General features: G+C 34.4%; 1 protein-coding gene across 2 annotated transcripts; it reads right to left on the bottom strand.

The window, feature by feature from the left end:
• Positions 1–784: 784 nt before the first annotated feature.
• Positions 785–18,503, bottom strand: PBK (PDZ binding kinase). 2 transcript variants are annotated; one of them, XM_090288532.1, is made up of 7 exons: positions 18,435–18,503; positions 13,040–13,130; positions 8,811–8,953; positions 8,100–8,269; positions 6,163–6,292; positions 2,200–2,373; positions 785–1,724 (listed from the first exon to the last, which is right to left on the bottom strand). In XM_090288532.1, exons 1-7 carry the CDS (start codon positions 18,490–18,492, stop codon positions 1,525–1,527), a joined length of 966 nt encoding a protein of 321 aa, XP_090144658.1. In that variant the 5' UTR covers positions 18,493–18,503; the 3' UTR covers positions 785–1,524. The 2 variants fall into 2 exon arrangements, with proteins under 2 accessions (XP_090144658.1, XP_090144657.1); XM_090288531.1 differs by having other exon boundaries at positions 786–1,724; positions 13,040–13,133.
• Between the last annotated feature and the right edge of the window lie 211 nt (positions 18,504–18,714).

Genomic DNA, 18,714 nt, shown 5'->3' with positions numbered 1-18,714 from the left:
GGGGGAGAAATAGGGAAATGGTGCAGGGACTAAGAAGCATAATTGGTTGGTACAAAATAGGGGAAGTTAAGAATAATAAAGGGAATTGTGAAGCCAAAGAGCTTATATGCATGACCCATGGACATGAATTAAAGGGGGTGGGATTGCTGGAGGGAAGAGGGGTACTGGGAAAGGGGGAGCAAGGGAAAAGAAATTGGGACTACTCTGACAACATAATCAATACAATTTAAAAAACCTTTTCTAATTTCATTTTGATATTACTTTTTTGTCATGTTAATATTTTGATGATCTGTGTACCATTGCCTGGTACAATATCACATAATAGGAACTCTCTAGCCCTGACTGGTGTGGCTCAGTGGACTGAGCATTTGTTCCACAAACCGAAAGCTTGGAGGTTCGATTCCTGGTCAGGAGACATGCCTGGGTTGTGGACCAGGTGTCCAGCTGGTAGTGTGCAAGAGGCAACCGATCAGTGTTTTCTCCCTCTTTCTCCCTTCCCTTCCCCTCTAAAAATAAAAAAAGGGGGGAAATCTTCCAGTGGATTCTAAAATTGCTCAAAGCTCAGAGCACAGTAGTTTCTAATCTTTCTATGATCCTCCATTTTACAGTAATTTTTAGCATACTACCTAGATTCATAAGCACAATTTGATAACTGAACATTCTCAGAAACTACTGATCCAAATCACCCTCATTTCACAGATTAACAAAATAAGGTCAAGAGAAAAAGAAATCTACTCATTCACTCAAGCAACTTTAATGACAACACTCCTATCAGTGGAGTATAAACAGATAATACACCTCTGGTAACTAAAGTGTCTTTTATTCTACATCATTCTATTAGTTTTATTACTTTTACACCAGAACTGTAAAATGCTTAAGATTTAGACTAGTAAATTAAAAAAGGGATCTCGGTACAGAAAATATATTTAATAAATGAAAGCAAAGACCGAAGATCTGGGGAAAACCAGACAAGGGCAAGACAAGCCTTAACTAAGAAATGTTTGGAAATACCCAAGGAACTATACTTCTAAGCCATATTCTCTCAGTTTCCAGTGACGATATTTAATAAGAATATCAGCCCAGAAAGAACAGCAAAGTTTAATGTTTTAAAAGATAAGAAAATGTACACATTTTGTACTGCAAAGTGCTAAGTTAAATAGATCCATTAAATAGAATATTTAAGATCATTAATAAAGGTATTGGTCACTCTACTCAAATTAATGTTAGACAAATATTGCTATTGTTTTAAATCTCTATGAACAAGTTTCAATACTTATCTTAAACTCAAAATAGATTCTTAAAACTACGGAAAACCCACTGTAATATCAAATGCTGATCACATGAAATACCTTTAAAATAGAAATAATTTTTCAAATGTTAACAAGGTGCTATGGTTCTAAAATAGGACACTTTCATAGTCTAATAATTATGGATTATCATAGTAACTACATAAATGTATAACAGTAAACAGAACAGTTATATACATGAGCCATACTTGAAGCTCAAATAGTTATGAATATGAGATCACTGGACATCTATTTCCAAAGCTTCAACAATGTGTGCAGCAGAAGGACGATCTTTAGGATCTTCATTAGTGCATACAGAGAAGAGCTCAATTACTTTCTGGTATGTTTCATCCAGTTCTTCCATATTAACAGGTGGCCTAGTTCCCAAAGCTGCATAGTATGCTTCATCATCGAAGTCACTTTCATCAAAAGTTTTATCTGTTCACGAAGGAGTATGAAACAAAATCACTTTCAAAGAATGGAAAAACTTTATCAACTGCCCAAACTCACCCTTCTACAAAAGAATTCCTCATCCAGTATACTTTACATTACACCCCAGTCTCTTCAATTGCCTGCCATGCTGTAGATTACTACTGCCATGGATTTAACCCATGGTTATCAGCCCTTACTATGACAGCTTTCTAATCTTCTCAGGCAAGGGGAATTTTTAAAATTACTTTTTGCTCCTCCAGATATTCTCAATTTATCTCCCTGTTCTGAATTAATCTACATCTCAACTGTATAAAGTTAAACCAAGATGGTACCAAATTAGCTATCAATATTAATATAATCTATACCTCATGCCACTAAATCAAACACTTTTAAAATTAATAGAAAACTAAAATACAATTTTCTAAACTAATCTTATTTCAAACCAAACAGATTGGGATTTACATTAAAAACGTAGTTATACCTTCATCATCGTCGTCTGAAAGAGTAATGTGTGGAATAGATAAAGTCATCATTTCCCACAGAGTAAGGCCAAAGGCAAATATGTCTGTCTTGTCAGTAATAATGCCATTCTCCTCCAAAGCCTCCTTGGGTTTCCAAGGCTCAGTGCCAATATAATAGGCCTCAGGGTCAGTTACTGAAACAAGTAAAACAGGTATAATTGTCTTAAGGGCAAGCACTAGAAATCATTAAGAAAGGCAAGCAAATAGCTTCCCATATATCCCGCAAAAAAATTTAAAATCGGTAATGATCTGACAGGTAGTTTAAAGGTTATTAAATATAGCCAGTAAACATGAAAAATACACTCAACTCATTAATAAGAATTACTTTTTCCCTATCAGATTGGTAAACATTCAAAAAGCTGGATAGTTCGCAAGGGTGCAGGGAAACAGCAATTCTCTTAGAAAGTGGTAAGAATACAGTTTGTGGATGTCAAGTACAGACTCTGGAGCTAGACTGTCTTGCCTGGGTTCAAAGACATTTGCAAGCTGTGCTACCTAAAGCAGATAGATCATTTAATCTCTGCCTGCTTCTTCATTTTTCAAACTATTTCAGACTATTAGGCTGAGTGAAGTAGTACCATTTTTATGCTTCCATGATTGCTAAATTGGGGAAAAGGGAAAGGGTCTAATCACATTGGCTTCTGCTCAGGAATGATATAGATCCACTCACATTTCCATTTAAATTTCAGTCAACTTTTCAATTTCAATGAAAAAGCCAGCTAAATTTCTGATTGGGATTGGATGGAATGTCCAGATCAGTTTGGGAAGAACTAACATCTTAAACACTGGGTCTACCAATCCAGTCATGATCTTTCTCCATTTACTTAACACCTTATTCAATTCTCTCAGTGATGTTTTATGGTGTTCAGTACCTAGTTGACTTTTTTGTTGATTTACTCTTAAATATTTTATGCTTTTTGGTACTACAATAGTCCCTCTCTATATCGCAGTTCACTTATTGCGGCCTCACTGTATCGCGGGATTTTAAAAAATATTATATTTAATTATTTATCATGGATTTTTTGCTATATTGTGGGATTTTGCGGTACTGTATATGTATGTTGTTAAAGTTACATAGGTTTAAGAATGTAGAATATGTTTATGAACAAGTAGTGTTTATAAAAGTGTGGAAAAGGTTAATAAGGGACTGGGAATGATTTATAAGTGTATGGGAAGAGTTTATAAAGCCTTAAAATATATATAAATACTAAAATAAATGTAAGGTTCCTACTTCGCGATTTTCACCTATCACGGGAGGGGGGAGGGTCTAGAACGTAATACCCGCAATAAGTGAGGGAATACTATATATTTAGAAATACAACAGATAACTTCACTTATTCTAGTAGTTCTTTTGCAGATTGAGATTTTCTACGTAAACAATCACATCATCTATAAATATGAACAATTTCATCTCCTTTCCAATGTTGATGACTTTTATTCTTTTCTTGATTTTGTTGGGGCTAGAGGACAGTGTTAATTCCCACTGGCCAGAGCAGGCACACTTGCTCTGTCCTCTGATGAAGTATAATGTTGCCTGTAGATTTTCCTTAACTTCATATACCCTTTCTGAAGTTAAGTTCCCTTCTGTATCTATTTAGCAAGGTTTTTTGTTTTTGTTTTTTTAAAAATCATGAATGGAAAATGGTTTTGTCAAATGCTTTTTTTGCATCTCTTGAGATGACTGGAGTTTTCAAATCTGTTAATGTGGTAAATTGTTTTGACTTTTGAATGTTAACTTTTCTTTCCTGGGATAAAACCTAGTTGGTTAGATGTACTATCCTTTTTATATACTGTTAGATTCAGTTTGCTAACATTTTGTTAAGGATTTTTGTAACTGTTTGTGAAGGATACTGGGCTATGATTTTATTTTCCCCATAATGTATTTGTTAGGTTTTGATATTTGAGTAGGTTAAATTACTGTAGGGATCTGCCAGGCTAAAGAGTAGCTTTCTAGAACTCTGGGTCTAACATCAGTTCCAATTGAAGACTCTAGCCAACCACAAGTGCATTTCCTACATGTCTGCTAACATTTCTCCAAGCATGTGATTAGAATGTAAACATAACATTGCTGATTAAGTTTGCCTTTCTGTGAAGATGAATTGTTCTGACAAGGCAAGTTTTATAAGATCATACATTAACGGTCATTCTTTTTTGTCAATACACAATGTATTTTGTTGCCCTTAATTAAAAGATTTTAGGCAGACATTATCTTTTTCAGTTCTCATGAATACTGTATCTCAAATTAAAAATGATGAAACTGAAGCTGCTTCTCAGCCTTCAGTTCTCAGATTACCATTTATTTAGGGAGGCCTTTCTCAACATCTAGGCTGGGTTAAGTGGCACTGCTATGTTTACATACTTCCCTGTATCATAATGTTCATTATACTGGAGTGGTATTATGCCAAGAGCTGCTTTCCACCCTGGCTTATGAGCCCTGAAAGGGTAAGGACTGGGTTTACCCCATTTTTCTCTACTCATCATTCTTTCATGAAAATTTCCTGGCTATGTTTGAAAATGTATCCTCAATGATGAGCTTTACATTCACTTTGACATGTCCTAAAATAAAACAGATCATACTCATCTATTGTAAAATAGACTCATTCATTCATTTCTGCTTTGGGAGTTGAATTTTTTCATGATTTGAATTAAATACACAACTTCATAAAGGTTATATAATAAAAATGCTTTCCTTTGCGTAACTTTGACAATATCAAAAAGCTTTTGATTTGTTCTTATATAGTCACTGCTTTCTAAATATTTTGTAACTGAAATTTGATTTCTTCTTTCAACCAAGAATCAATTACAAGAATCTTAAATTCCTAAAAACTTTGGGTTTGTTTCCAACTGAATTATAATATCTAGATGTATAGCACTGAAGACAATGAATGTCAACCATTAAGCTATTTCTATTTTTTTGTAATCTGAGGTTTTCTTTTGTAACCTAATATATATGATCAATTTTAATAAATATTCTGATACAGAGATTGACTTTATTGTCTACTCAATGTTCTACATCTTAGTTTTATCTATTTGATATATTAAGGATTGAGAAAATAATGCTAAAAATCTTTTTATTCTTTTCAACAAATTCTCTTATTTCTGAAATTTCAAATTTGTAGCAGTTACTTAGCCTAAGGGTTCATGACTATTTTGACTTTTTCCTTTAATTCAACTTGTAGATGTTAACTTTAGCTAGAAATTAAGGTGTGCATTTGTTCTAAACAACATTCATATAAAGAGGAAATTTTAAGTGTTATTTATTAAATAGTTGAAAGCAAAAGCTTTCTTTCTGAGGCTGTCTCTTGGTTCTCACTAAGAATGTACCTTAAATTCCCTGAGAATGGTCAGCATTTAGACTGAAGTGAGAAGAACTAGTGGAGTGGGACAGGAAACAAAAAGCGGGGGCCTGGCCTTTACTAGCACCTCCTTCCTACTTCCACCCCAGTTTCTCCCATCATTTTCCCAAACGTTGTCGCTATCCTCATGCTAAATAACTTCCTTTATGAAACCTTATTAAAATTTTATTTCTATTCCCAGATCTTCTACCACTTTAAAACCCTGATCTAGGTTAGAAATAGTTCCCAAAGTTATCTTCGGTTAAAATATATGTTAATAAGAAAACATTGGAGAGTAATGAGGAAAAAAGTGGGACAACTATAATAGGGCAATAAAAAAATTAAAAAGTAACCTTTATGATGGAAAAAAATTTAAGAATTAAAAAAACAATAATTTATATTGTGTATATGGCAAGAGAAGGGGCTGGAGGCTGAGTGAAACAGACAGGAGAAATACTTTTTATTGTACAGCTTTTTATTAACAGTTTTTGATTTTTGAAGAATGTGAACTTATCTATTTAAATATGTAAAAATTAGAAATTTTAAAATTATATAAAAACAAATTTATAAAATTAGACTACTACTCACCTGTCATATTTTCATCCAGTGGTAGAGAGACTCCTACATCACAGATTTTAATTGTTTCAAAATCACCTTTAATTACAACATTTGAAGACTTTATGTCTCCATGAAGCAATTTCTTATCTTGATGCAGGTACTAAAATAGTGGAAAATTTAACACATCTGAGCCAAAATACAAACTAAATTAAATATAGATATAAAATAAACTTCAAACAAATATAATTTGAATTCCCTTCCTAAACTACAGGATTATACTTGTCCATCATTTTATATTATTTGAACCTATAGGAGGAAACATTTCATGTTATCTTGGTCTGCCATACAGACCAGAAATCTAAAAGATTTGTTTGCAATGTGTATTTATTTAAAGATAAGCTTTTTATTTGCAAACTCAGCTTATACACTTTTACATCAAAAGATGCTATAGCAGATATCAAAATATACTGTAACTTTACTTGAGGCTAGAAATTTTTAGGAATTTTGAAGTCTTCACAATGAGGCTTACTTTCTTCAAACAAATTAAGATTATGCAAAAACAATAAATGACTCAGGGCTACACATAATTCACAACAAGAGGAAGCAGAAATATAATCTACAGTCATATTTTGTTTTACACTTTAACCCTTTCTTAGAACTGGTGACTAATGATATTTGTCCATAATCAAAAATATCCTACAAAATAGTTATTTGTTCATTCATCAGCATTTGAGCATCTACTGTATGATTGGGTTTGAAATGATGCAGAGACAATTCTTAGAATAACTTGAAATACTCACCGTACTTAAACATTGCCTGTTATAAAGAGAATATGCTTGAATATATAACATAATTTATTAAGTCCACAATATATTTTTAACTATTTAACTTGATTTAGTTTATGCTATACATTTATAATTGTTTTTATATACATTTTAGAATATGTATTTAGAAATATTGTCATTTTCCAGTTTCACAAATTACCATAATTTTATTTGAACTCTTAACATGTAACTTTGACATCAGTAACATTACATGGTCTGCTTTTGAGTCATCCAGCAGTTTTCTGGGGCCACCATTACTTCTCTTTAAGTTATTTAGGGTATAGAATTCTTTTTATTTCTAACACTGTGTCCATCCAAAGGCACAATAATTTATTTGCATAAAATTGAGAGATTTTTGTTTTCATTTGACCTATAGATGACTATTTTTGATGCTCGAAACTTATCCCACAAAGCAGTCTTTTAAGAGACTTGTTTACATCAATAGGGGCTTAGGCCACACCCAGGCATACAGTATTCCCTCACTTATCGTGGGTATTACGTTCTAGACCCCCCTGCGATAGGTGAAAATCCGCGAAGTAGGAACCTTACATTTATTTTAGTATTTATATATATTTTAAGGCTTTATCAACCCTTCCCACACACTTATAAACCATTCCCAGTCCCTTATTAATGTTTCCCACTCCCTTATTAACCTTTTCCACACTTTTATAAACACTACTTATGCTCTTAAACATATTCTACACTCTTAAACTTACGGAACTTTAACAACATACGTATACAGTACCGCAAAATCCCGCGATATAGCAAAAAATCCGTGATAAATAATTAAATATAATATTTTTAAAAATCCCGCGATACAGTGAACTGCAATATAGAGAGGGACCACTGTAATCAGTAAATTTATGTTAAATTTAATCCTTTTATAATTAAACATATGATCTCTGTAAGCAAAACTACCTGACCTGGGTTATTTCAGGCTATGCAAAGGCCTCAATCAACTCTGTTGATCAAAATAAGAAAATAGTGCCGTCTGCAATCTAAGGGATTCCATAAGGTAACTTTCACTTAAGGCAACCTGTTTGGAGGGGGCAATAGGGGGAATCCTACCTGTAATTAGGTATATGAAGTATTTAGCTTTTTAATATTCCACAAAAATGAAGTAAAATATAATGGCATAGTTACCTTTAACCCTCTTGCCATGTTCAAAGCAACATTTAAGATTACGGCTGCTGGAAAAGGACCTTGGCTGTTTTTACCTCGTTCTTCTATTAAGTCATTCAGAGACTTTTCACCCCCGTATTCCATAGCCAGACACAGACTACCATCACTGGCTTCAGTGAAAGCACGATAACCTTTAAGAAACATAACATTTTCTTTAGAAAGGGAAGAACAACAGTTCTTAAGTTTTTTATAGTGCTGTGACTAAAAATGGACCTGGGTTAACACTGACAAATATACAATGAAACAGCTATTATTTACAAAACTAATTCAATAGATCTAACTTAAAACGCTGTCAGTGTTTGAAACTAGTACCACAAATTAAAATTTTAAAATATTTATGCTTTCCTAAATATAATGGTTCACGAGCCCTACTTTTATTAAAAAAGAAAACAAGGAAATTATCTAAATAAAGATATTTTTATGTTCTTGATTTCTCTATAGTACCAGCATCATAATAACTATCTATTCCTATGAAGTATTAGTATATATTTAAGCATATAAGTATATTTATACTAGTTTTTATTTTAGAATGTTCACATTAATTTGATTCTTACCGAACTCTACCACCAACTTCTTAACTTTTATTACTGAAACTGACTAAGAAATTATATAAATTGGTTCTGATAAATAGAATAATAAACCAGATACTGCTACCAAATAAATTTAACTTACCTATAATGTTTGGATGATGAAGGCTTTTCAAAATCTTAGCTTCATCAGTTAGTCTCTTTTGATACATACTTTGATAATGACCACTACATCTAGAGTTAATCTTTTTCACTGCCCAAGGAGAATGAGACAAGCCTCTTGGAGATCTTTAAAAAAAAAAAATCATAAAATGTATAGATTAATAACCATATTACATTTCAGATGACCAACAAGAACTTCCAAATTTTGAAAAGCACTTGATAATTTGCTGTTTAAAAAAAAAAAATTTACAAATTTTATTCTATCAACACCTCTGCTACATTTCCTTTTTAACTGAGAGATAAATAGCTGATGTAACTTTTGATTACAATAGTCTTTTATCTATCGCTGGAAGGCAGGGGACATAAAGAGAACAGGAAGGGTAAAGATGGAATGTTATAAATTTTAAACTTCAAGATTATTATTTTTAATTTTTTCTATTCAAGATGTCAACTAGTTATCAAACATTTAACTATGTGTACCAGAGACAATTTGTGGAATGCTAAAGTAATAAACACTAATCTCTAAGAAACAATTTAAAGAAGAGACATACAAAAAACATTTGGCACATAAGTAATCATCCAAAGAACAGCAGACTGTTCTTCACCAACAAATATTGTGCTTTTCCACTACCCAACCCCACCTTATACCTTTCACTGCATACTCAAAGACAGGAGTTAAGGCAATAACAATAAAGATACAAATAAGAAAAAAATGTAAGTTGTCTATTTTCTAAGAAGATCACCCATCTTAATATTTAAAGCATAAATGTTTTGAGACCTAAATAAACAAACAGGTATAACAAAGTCAGAGAAGGTTTACCTAACAAGATAGCCATTTATTTATGAGTACAGCAAATTATGAAAGTAAAGTGTATGAAGCATTTAGGCACAAAGGTTAGTAAAACAGCCTCAAAAGTTAAAGTTTACCTATAAGAACATAACAGACTAAGCCAGACCTGTGTGACTCAGTGGATGGAGAGCCTGCCTACAAACCAAAAGAGCATAACAGACTGAATCAAAAATCCATTTAGCTTTGTATTACCTCATAAGCATAGCTCTATGATTGCAGGAGCATAGCTCTATGATTGTAGGACCTTTTTTATTTAAAAAAAAATTTAAAAATGTACTCAAAAGATCACTAGATTTCTTAATAGATATACATCTATCATCTATATATTGATCTAAACTATTCTTATACCTCCAGTTTTAGATAACAGCATTTGGGGATAACCTCTTTCATGTCATTTTATGAAAAATATAGTTTTCAAGTTTCAAGGGGTACCCATAACCCTTGAATGTTTAGAAATCAGTGACCAAGTTCATCTTCACCTTTTCCATAACATATCCTAATCTACAGAATGACAAAAAACATATTTATAAAAATCTGAATAAAATACTTGGCCAAGCTAAAAGTTAGGTTACTGAAAAGGTTAATAAAGCAAACGGATTTCTGATCAGATTGCACAAGGAAAAAAAAACAAAAAACAGGAGGTACAAATAATATTACAATAAAAAATGGGGACATCACTACAGATACAGCAGAGATTTAAAAATATAAGTGAATAAATATTAAAATATTTCACCAATAAATTAAAAAGACAAAATGGTCAAATTCTTAGAAACATCTATGAAAACTGATGAAAGAAGAAATTTAATTTAAGAGTTTAAAATCTTCTCACAAGAAATACAAAGCCTAAATAACTTTCCAGGTGAGTTTACTAAACTTTCAAGGAACCTATCATTCAGCCTGTTCCAAGGAATAGAAAGGAAATGAGCTAAGAGTCTAGTATAACCATAATTTAAAAAATCAAACAGAAAACAGTAAAAGGAAAATCACAGGCCAATTTCAGCTATATCATAGATGTAAAAATTCTAAACAAATAGCAAACTGCATCTATCAGTATATTTAAAAAATAATACACCAAAACTATTGTAGTATACTGGATTTAATCTAGGGATGCAAACCTGACTTAACACTACAGTTATACTTTTAGATCAAAATTATAGCTTAAACATACATATAATTTTGAATCCTCTCAAGCCTCACTAAATAAAAGTAAATGGGTATTTTAAGACATACCCACCAACAAGGATGGAAATAACAAAGAAGAGATAATAGCAACAAACTTTTGGAAGCTGGAAAGCAGGTGAAAGTAAATGACTTAACAGGCCCAATGAACTCCTTGAAAGTTATTCCAAAAGTAGGTGGATTCCCACCTAGATACCCTCCCTGATTCTGTTATCACTAGTCAGTTGCTTATTCCCTATCCCCCAGCTTCTCAAGTCTAAAAACTATTTGAAAGGCGCTAAAGCAGAAGGTCTTCAGCTCAAGGTTGACTGGCAAGCTGAATACCAGTGAACCATACAGGAACTCAGTAACTCATGACCATATGCTTACTAAATGCTCAATGAGTTTTCGTATGTGCATATACTTATGTTATCATCATCCAGATCAAGCTACAGAACACTTCTAGCACTCCCAAAAGACTTAAGATGCCACTTGAAAAAGAAAAACTTTAAGATAGTTACCATAATTGAAAACAAGATGCACAAAAATGAAAAACTCAATAGAAGTATTAGAAGATGAGGTTGGAAAAATCTTCTAGAACACAAGACAAAGAGAAAATAGGAAAATCAGGGAAACAGAAAGGCTTCAGAATTCTCACCAGCAACACTACAAGGTAACAGATAATGGAACCGTCATTATCCTTAAAATTCTGGAGGTAAGTTATGTACAAACAAGAATTCTGGCCCAGAAAAACAAAAAGGGCCATTCAAGTATGAAGGTAAAATGAAAACATTTTCAGAAATGCAAATTCTCAAAAATTGCATATCCTGTGTACCTTTTCATAGAGAGCTACCAGACATCCTCAAACAAGACAAGACATAAACCAAGAAATAGTAAGACATGAGGTACAGAAAAACAGAGGATCCAATTTACCAGAGAAGCAAAGGAAATCTTCAGGTTCCCAGGAGAGGAAAATCCCAGGCTGACAGGGACACATTACGAGGAGTGGTAAGGTCAGGCAGGGACTGCTGTTTTTCAATTATCAGCCATATGAAGCTTTTAAAGTTACATACAGTACAACTTTGTTAAAACATACATTTCAAAACATTTTTCTAAGAAAGAAAAAAATGAGACTAGCCATGAACCTGTGAGAATTTTTTATTTTTTTTCAAATTAACTTAGCAGTTTCTAGGCACTAAAAAAAAAAAAAAAAAAAAAGTGTTCCCAAAATAGCTTACAAACACAAAGGGTGTTTAAACTGCAAAATGCTTCAAGAATACCCACTTCCATAATATTGCCATGCTACTCTCAATTCATTAACTTTTTATTAAAGAAAGCATTTCTATCTATAATAGAAACAATATAAACCTAAAAACATGCTGTATTGGTCAGGCTGATTCCCTTTCCCTTCCCATACAAGCCAAGGAAAAATTATAAGGTAAATTACTGCTCCTTTAATATAATTAGGAGAAAGCTAGATGAAAAAAATACCAGGCAGAGCTCTGATAAAGTTATAAAAGGTTCCAAGACTGAAATAGAGCAGTCAGATAGGATCAGGAACATATCTTAAATATAAATGTCTGAATGTTCATATTTCTTTGCCTCCAAGTACAGTGGAACTATGTGTGGGCAACCGCTCCTGGTGGTTTAAGGAACTAGCCCCGGCCTGAGCATGACGAGCCGCCAGCGTCCTGGCCACGCTTGTCTCTAAGTCTCAACATAAGGCTGTGTGCGGAACGTAACTGTCAACCACTCAGAGGGTTGCCGTGGGAATTGGATCAAAGAGTGCTTATTAAGCTCATTGTGCTTTAAAACTTGCTCTGCTTTCCTTATCAGTAATGTAGTGTAAGCTATCTTCAGCAGGGAGTATATAGAACCCTGCACCTGTTAGTGTATGTTATCTGTTACTGTCAAACGCCTGAATACAATAGACGATTTATGAATTTTAATCTTGCATGTCTCGTACATATCCTCCTCAATAAAAGACATGAGGGATGAAAGTTTGGCTGCTGATCTCCACTAGAGAGGCAGTCACCTTCCTTCCCCCAGACATAACAAAGCGTCCTGGGTAAAAGTTTGTTCCGCCGTGGTCACGAAGCCTCTGCTGGACAGAGCAACTTCCTACCGAGCCTAGCGTGTGTGTGGCACCTCCCCCATAACTATGGTTCCATGTAAAAGGGTTAATCTAAAAATCTTATACTCACCTTTTCATAAGGTAGACATTCACCCCTGTGCCATAGCCAAGCTTCTGCATAAATGGGGAGGCAGGAATATTTATACATGGAGTTGAACATACTGCTAAATGTGAGAAAGAAATAAAAGGATAAGTACTTGAGAAGACCTCTACAAATGCATCCTAACATTAATTGGCATATGTTTTGGAGAACAATTTGACAATATCCATCCTAATTTTAAACGTGGACCGCTTGACCAAGTCTACTTTTGGAGCTCTGTCTTACAGTAACACTGAAGTATGGGTCAGCAAATACCTTGTTTTTATGTGGCCCACAAGTTAAAAACTGTTTTTTAATGGGTTAAAAAAATAGGTAAAAAAGAATATGCAATAATGTCTCTTTGTGGCCCACAAAACTAAACTATTTACTACCTGGCCCTTTTTCAAAGAGTTTGCTAACACCTACAGTACAGCATGTGCCCAAAGACAACATAGAAACACATGCACGCAAGCATATATTTTGAATATTGGGATTCACTTTTGTGGCTGCAGAAAACAAACAAAAATCCTAAGTAATCATCATTAGTCATAATTATATCTGTTACAGAGTATTATACAGTCATAAAAGAATGATGACACAGAGAAGCCCTACTTTTGCTAATGAATAATTAACTGCTCCTGGAATTGCCACCTAGAAGTTGACAAAATATAACACTTTTCATATACCCGACAATAGAGCAGAACTGTGATCTTTGAGAGAAGAGAAACAAATGGGGTGAGCCCTACCATTGCTGTAACTTACTGCTTAAAGGCAGCTTCCAGGCCGCAGCACAAGAAACACGGTGCAGAGGTCTTGTCAAATTGAGGAGACAGAGACCGGAGGTCAAGGAGACCTACCTAGCTAGAATTTACGAAGCACAGAACTAAGGAGGGAGCCACAAAATAAGAGAGAAAGATCCAGAGATCTGAAAAGAGGTCTCCCTTTAAGCATTTGACTAAGTACTTTCTGCAAATACAATGGACATGAGTCCCCAGAGCTGGGGAAACCACCAAACCCAAGCAGTAGGCGAAATCATGGAGATGACACAGGTCTAGGAATAGTCACTTACCATCAGCCAGAGCATTGAGTCAAGTTCTCTAAAGGGTCATGACTTAGTATTTAGTACCACTACATTTTAGCCCAAGGAAAAAGTTTAGCACAAAGCCTGAAAGCAAGCCTCAAAAGAACCAAGTTAATCTGCAGGAAACTTAACTGCCGGTGGAGCATAACAAAATCACAAATCTTTCAAAATGTCTCACCACCAATAAAAAAAATTAATAGGTAGGAAAGAACCAAGAAAACATGACCCACTCCAGGAGAAAAGTAAATCAAGAGAAACATACCATAAAATGACAGCAATGTAGAAGTAGCAGATAAAAGCCTTAACCCTTTTAGTGCCATGCGCAATTCAAATTTGAATCAACATGAGAAAAAACTATATCAATATATAACCTGAGGTACAAAAAAGAGAGAACAAAACGTGAAATATGAATTATTCCATTGTTATTTACATGTATAGCCATCGAAAAAAAGAGTTGCTGGGAGCGACAGTGGCACTTTTGGGAAAATTTGTCAGCATCACTCACAGCGATGTTGGCACTCAAAGGGTTAATATTTAAATCTTTAAAAATATCCTCAATAATGTAAAGGAAATTACGAGCACAACAAGTTAAGACAGAAGTTAAAAAAAGATCATAATGGAACTTAAAGAAATGAAAAACGCAAGGCCTAAGAATAACACCATCATAGGAGCAAAAGGTCACTAAAATTTTAAGACAAAACAACAACAACAAAAAAAATGAACAGAAAAAAATATTAGAAAAAAATAAGAAAATCACCAGTTTGCTATGGGACAACCTAAGAGGTTTATAGCCAGCTATAGAGGATTACACTAAATGCAAATGGTCTAAACAGTTGTCCAACAGAACTTTCTGTCATGATGGAAATGTTCTATATCTGCTTTTTCAGTCCAGTTGCCACTGGCCACAAGTGGTTATTGAGCATCTGAAATATGGCTAGTACAGCTGAGAAACTAAATTTGTTACTTTATTTAATTTTAATTCATTTGAACCTAAATTTAAGTCACCACGTAGGCAGTGGCTAAACAGTCCAATTAAAGGCAGAAGTTGTCAGAGTGGATAAAAACAAAACAAGACAGAACTACATGTGTATAATAAACTCACTTTAAATACAGACACAAATAGGTTAAAAGTCAAGGGGTGTGAAACAAAATATTCGAACACTAATCAAACTGCAGTGGCTCAATTAATATTAGCAAACTGAATCAAACAATATAAAAATACATCATGACAAAATTTGCTTTGCCCCAGGAGCGAAAGGTTGGTTTAATGTTTGAAAATTAACGTAAGTTATATTACCATATCTACAGACTAAAAAAGAACACTATCCCAATAGATTCTGAAAAAACTCTTGACAAAGTTCAACTGACATTCATAATAATGATAATCAGGAATAAAAGAAAAGTTCCTGATTATCAACCTCAAAAGGGGCATCTGTGCAAACCTACACCTACTCTGTTGGGGATATGGATTGGAGGGTTGGGGGAGGAGGAGCTATATCCGTGTGGGGGAAGGGGGTATATGAGAAATCTCTGTACCCTCCACTCAATTTTGCTATGACTCTAACTACACTAAACATAGTCTATTACAAAAAAAAACAAAAGAAACAAACCAAAAAAACCCTTACATCTAATATACTTTACTTCATGTGAACAATACAAGGATATCTACTCACGCCTCTTCCATTAAAAAATATGCTGGGACTTCCAGCCAAGATTGAGGCATAGGTAGACATGTTTCATCTCCCTCCACAACCAAAAGAAGGAATACGACTACCTCAAAACTAAAAACAATCGGAACTACCAGAAAATTGAACTGCATGGAAGTCCAACAAACAAAGATATAAAGAAGAAATACTCATCCAGACAGGTAGGAGGGGCAGAGAGAACACAGTGTGGTGGCAGCAGTGTAGGAGGCGGCGGCAGCATCAAGGCAGTGCTGTGGCAGGCCGGCGGAAAGTGCAGTCACACATTATAAAAGTAGGGAGGGTCACCTGGGGAGTGCTCCCAGCACCATACCAGACCGCACAGCTCACAATCCCAGCGCTGGGGAAAACAAAGTCTCATTGCTTCTGGTTGTGAAAACCAGTGAGGGTTGGGGCAGAGTAAGAAACTGCAGATCTCTTAGCAGAGTCCATTTGTTTAGGGGTCCCCATGGGTCTAGAACACCTGCAAACCCACCTACTCTGGGAACCACAGCCAGGGCAACAGCTAGATGAGCGCCAGTCTCATACGGGAAGCAAATGAAGTGCCTGGAAAAAGGGCAAGTGCCAAGCAAGCAGCATTGTTCTCTCTGACCCCTCCCTCACATACAGCACCACAATGTGAAATGGGTTGCCCTGCACTGATGAATACCTAAGACTCCACCTCTTACAATTTAACACGTGCAAGAGTTCTACCTAAGACACAGAGGCAAACACAGGAGCCTGTCAAGTTGAGAGGACAGAGAAGTATGGCCCAAAAGGGAGAACTAAGTGATGAGAAGATAGCCAACCTAACAGATGCAGGGTTCAAAACACTGGTGATAATGATGCTCATAGCCTTGACAGATATGCCTGAGTGCAGCAAACACATAAAGGAAGAAGTGAAGGCTATGCTAAGTAAAATGAAGGAAAATCCACATGAAGCCAATGGTGAAGGGAAGGACACTGGGGTTCAAATCAATGATTTGGAACAAAAGGAAGAAATAAACAATCAACAGAACAGAAAGAAGAAACAAGAATTGAAAAAAAAAAAATAAGGAAAGGCTTAGGAACCTCTGGGACAACTTTAAACATACCAACATCCAAATTATAGGGGTGCCAGACGGAGAAGAGGAAGAGCAAGAAACTGAAAACTTATGTGAAAAGATAATGAAAGAAAACTTTCCTAATCTGGCGAAGGAAACAGACATACAAGTCCAGGAAGCACTGAGTCCCAAAGAGGACCATACTGAGACACACCATAATTAAAATGGTAAAGGTTAAAGATAAAGAGAGAATCTTAAAAGCAGCAAGAGAAAAGCAGAGACTTACCTACAAAGGGGTGCCTATAAGACTATCAGCTGATTTCTTAAAAGGAACTTTGTAGGCAAGAAGGGACTGGCAAGCAGTATACAATGTGATGAAAGGCAAAGATCTACAACCAAGATTACTCTGTCCAGCAAAGCTACCATTTAGAACGGAAGGGCAGATAAAGTGCTTCCCAGACACGGTAAAGCTAAAGGAGTTCATCATCACCAAGCCATTATTATATGAAATGTTAAAGGGACTTATTTAAGAAAAAGATCAAAACTATCAACATTAAAATGACAACAAACTCACAACTATGAACAACTGAATCAAAAAATAAAAACAAAAACAAACTAAGCAAACAACGAGAATATAAACAGAATCATAGGTATGGGGATCATTTGGAGGGTTATCAGCTGGGAGGGGGAAAGAGGAGAAATGGGGAAATGGTGCAGGGATTAAGAAGCATAATTGATAGCTACAAAATAGACAGGGGAAGTTAAGCATAGTAGAGGAAAGGGTGAAGTCAAAGAACTTACATGCACGACCCATGGACATGAACTAAGAGGGGTGGGATTGCTGGAGGGAAGTGAAGTATTGGGCAGAGCGGGGCAAAGGGGAATAAAATTGGGACAACTTTAACAGCATAATCAATAAAATATACTTAAAAAAATATGCTGGAACCAGTGCCATAAGTAATGAAAAAAGAAATACAGATTAAGAAACAAAAGTAAAACTGTCTTTATTTATCCACAACATTACCAACTATGTACAATGGGCAATATCCTAAGCAATCTATAAAAAAACTACTAGAATAAGTGAGTTTAGCATGGTTGCAGAGTACCAGATCAATATACAAAAATCTATATATTAGAAATGAATGACATAAGATTTTCTCCTGTTATCATCTAGAAATTTTATAATTTTGACTATTTTTGTGTATAGGTGAGGTAAGGTCAATTTGTATATCAATATTCAATTTTTTTATTTGTTGAAAAGATTATCCTTTTTCTTTTGAATTGCCTTAAAAAATATTTTTCCCTCACAAGAGCAATGCATGTTTGAAAGGATGAAAACATAAGGAGTTCCTTAATGGTTCAAGTGGAGTCTTCACTAGAGAGAACCTCCAAATCCATTACAATGTCAATAAAATTAGCTCACAGATGACCATCTCCTGGCCTACAGAATAAGTCTAATTTGTTAAGATCAATGTTATAGAGGACTTATTCTAAAATTGTGTATGACAATTAAAGCATCAAGCTACAATATTAAGACAGTTCTAATAGCAATAACAATGAAGAAAGGTTTTATATCTTACCAGACTTTCTTTTCTCAGATAATTTGCTAGGTGTCTTGAAATTATTGGTTTCTTCCATTGTAATAATCACTGTAGTCCTATGACAAAAATAAATTGAAAGTTACACTGTAGTAATAAAGAATACAACTCTCATTTATGAAGAAAAACTTCCTATAATACTATCACTCATTTTATCATATAACACAACATTTGAGAACTGAAAAAGACCATGACAAATATTTAGTCCAATTTTATTTACAATAAGAAAACTGAAACCCAGATAGGTGTAATTATTTACCCA

The sequence above is a fragment of the Furipterus horrens genome, unplaced genomic scaffold (genome assembly GCF_987537825.1).
Source record: "Furipterus horrens unplaced genomic scaffold, mFurHor1.1.pri manual_scaffold_10, whole genome shotgun sequence".
NCBI classification, from domain to species: domain Eukaryota; kingdom Metazoa; phylum Chordata; class Mammalia; order Chiroptera; family Furipteridae; genus Furipterus; species Furipterus horrens.
The sequence above is the reverse complement of the archived record's forward strand: the minus strand, read 5'-3'. Positions and strand labels throughout refer to the sequence as shown.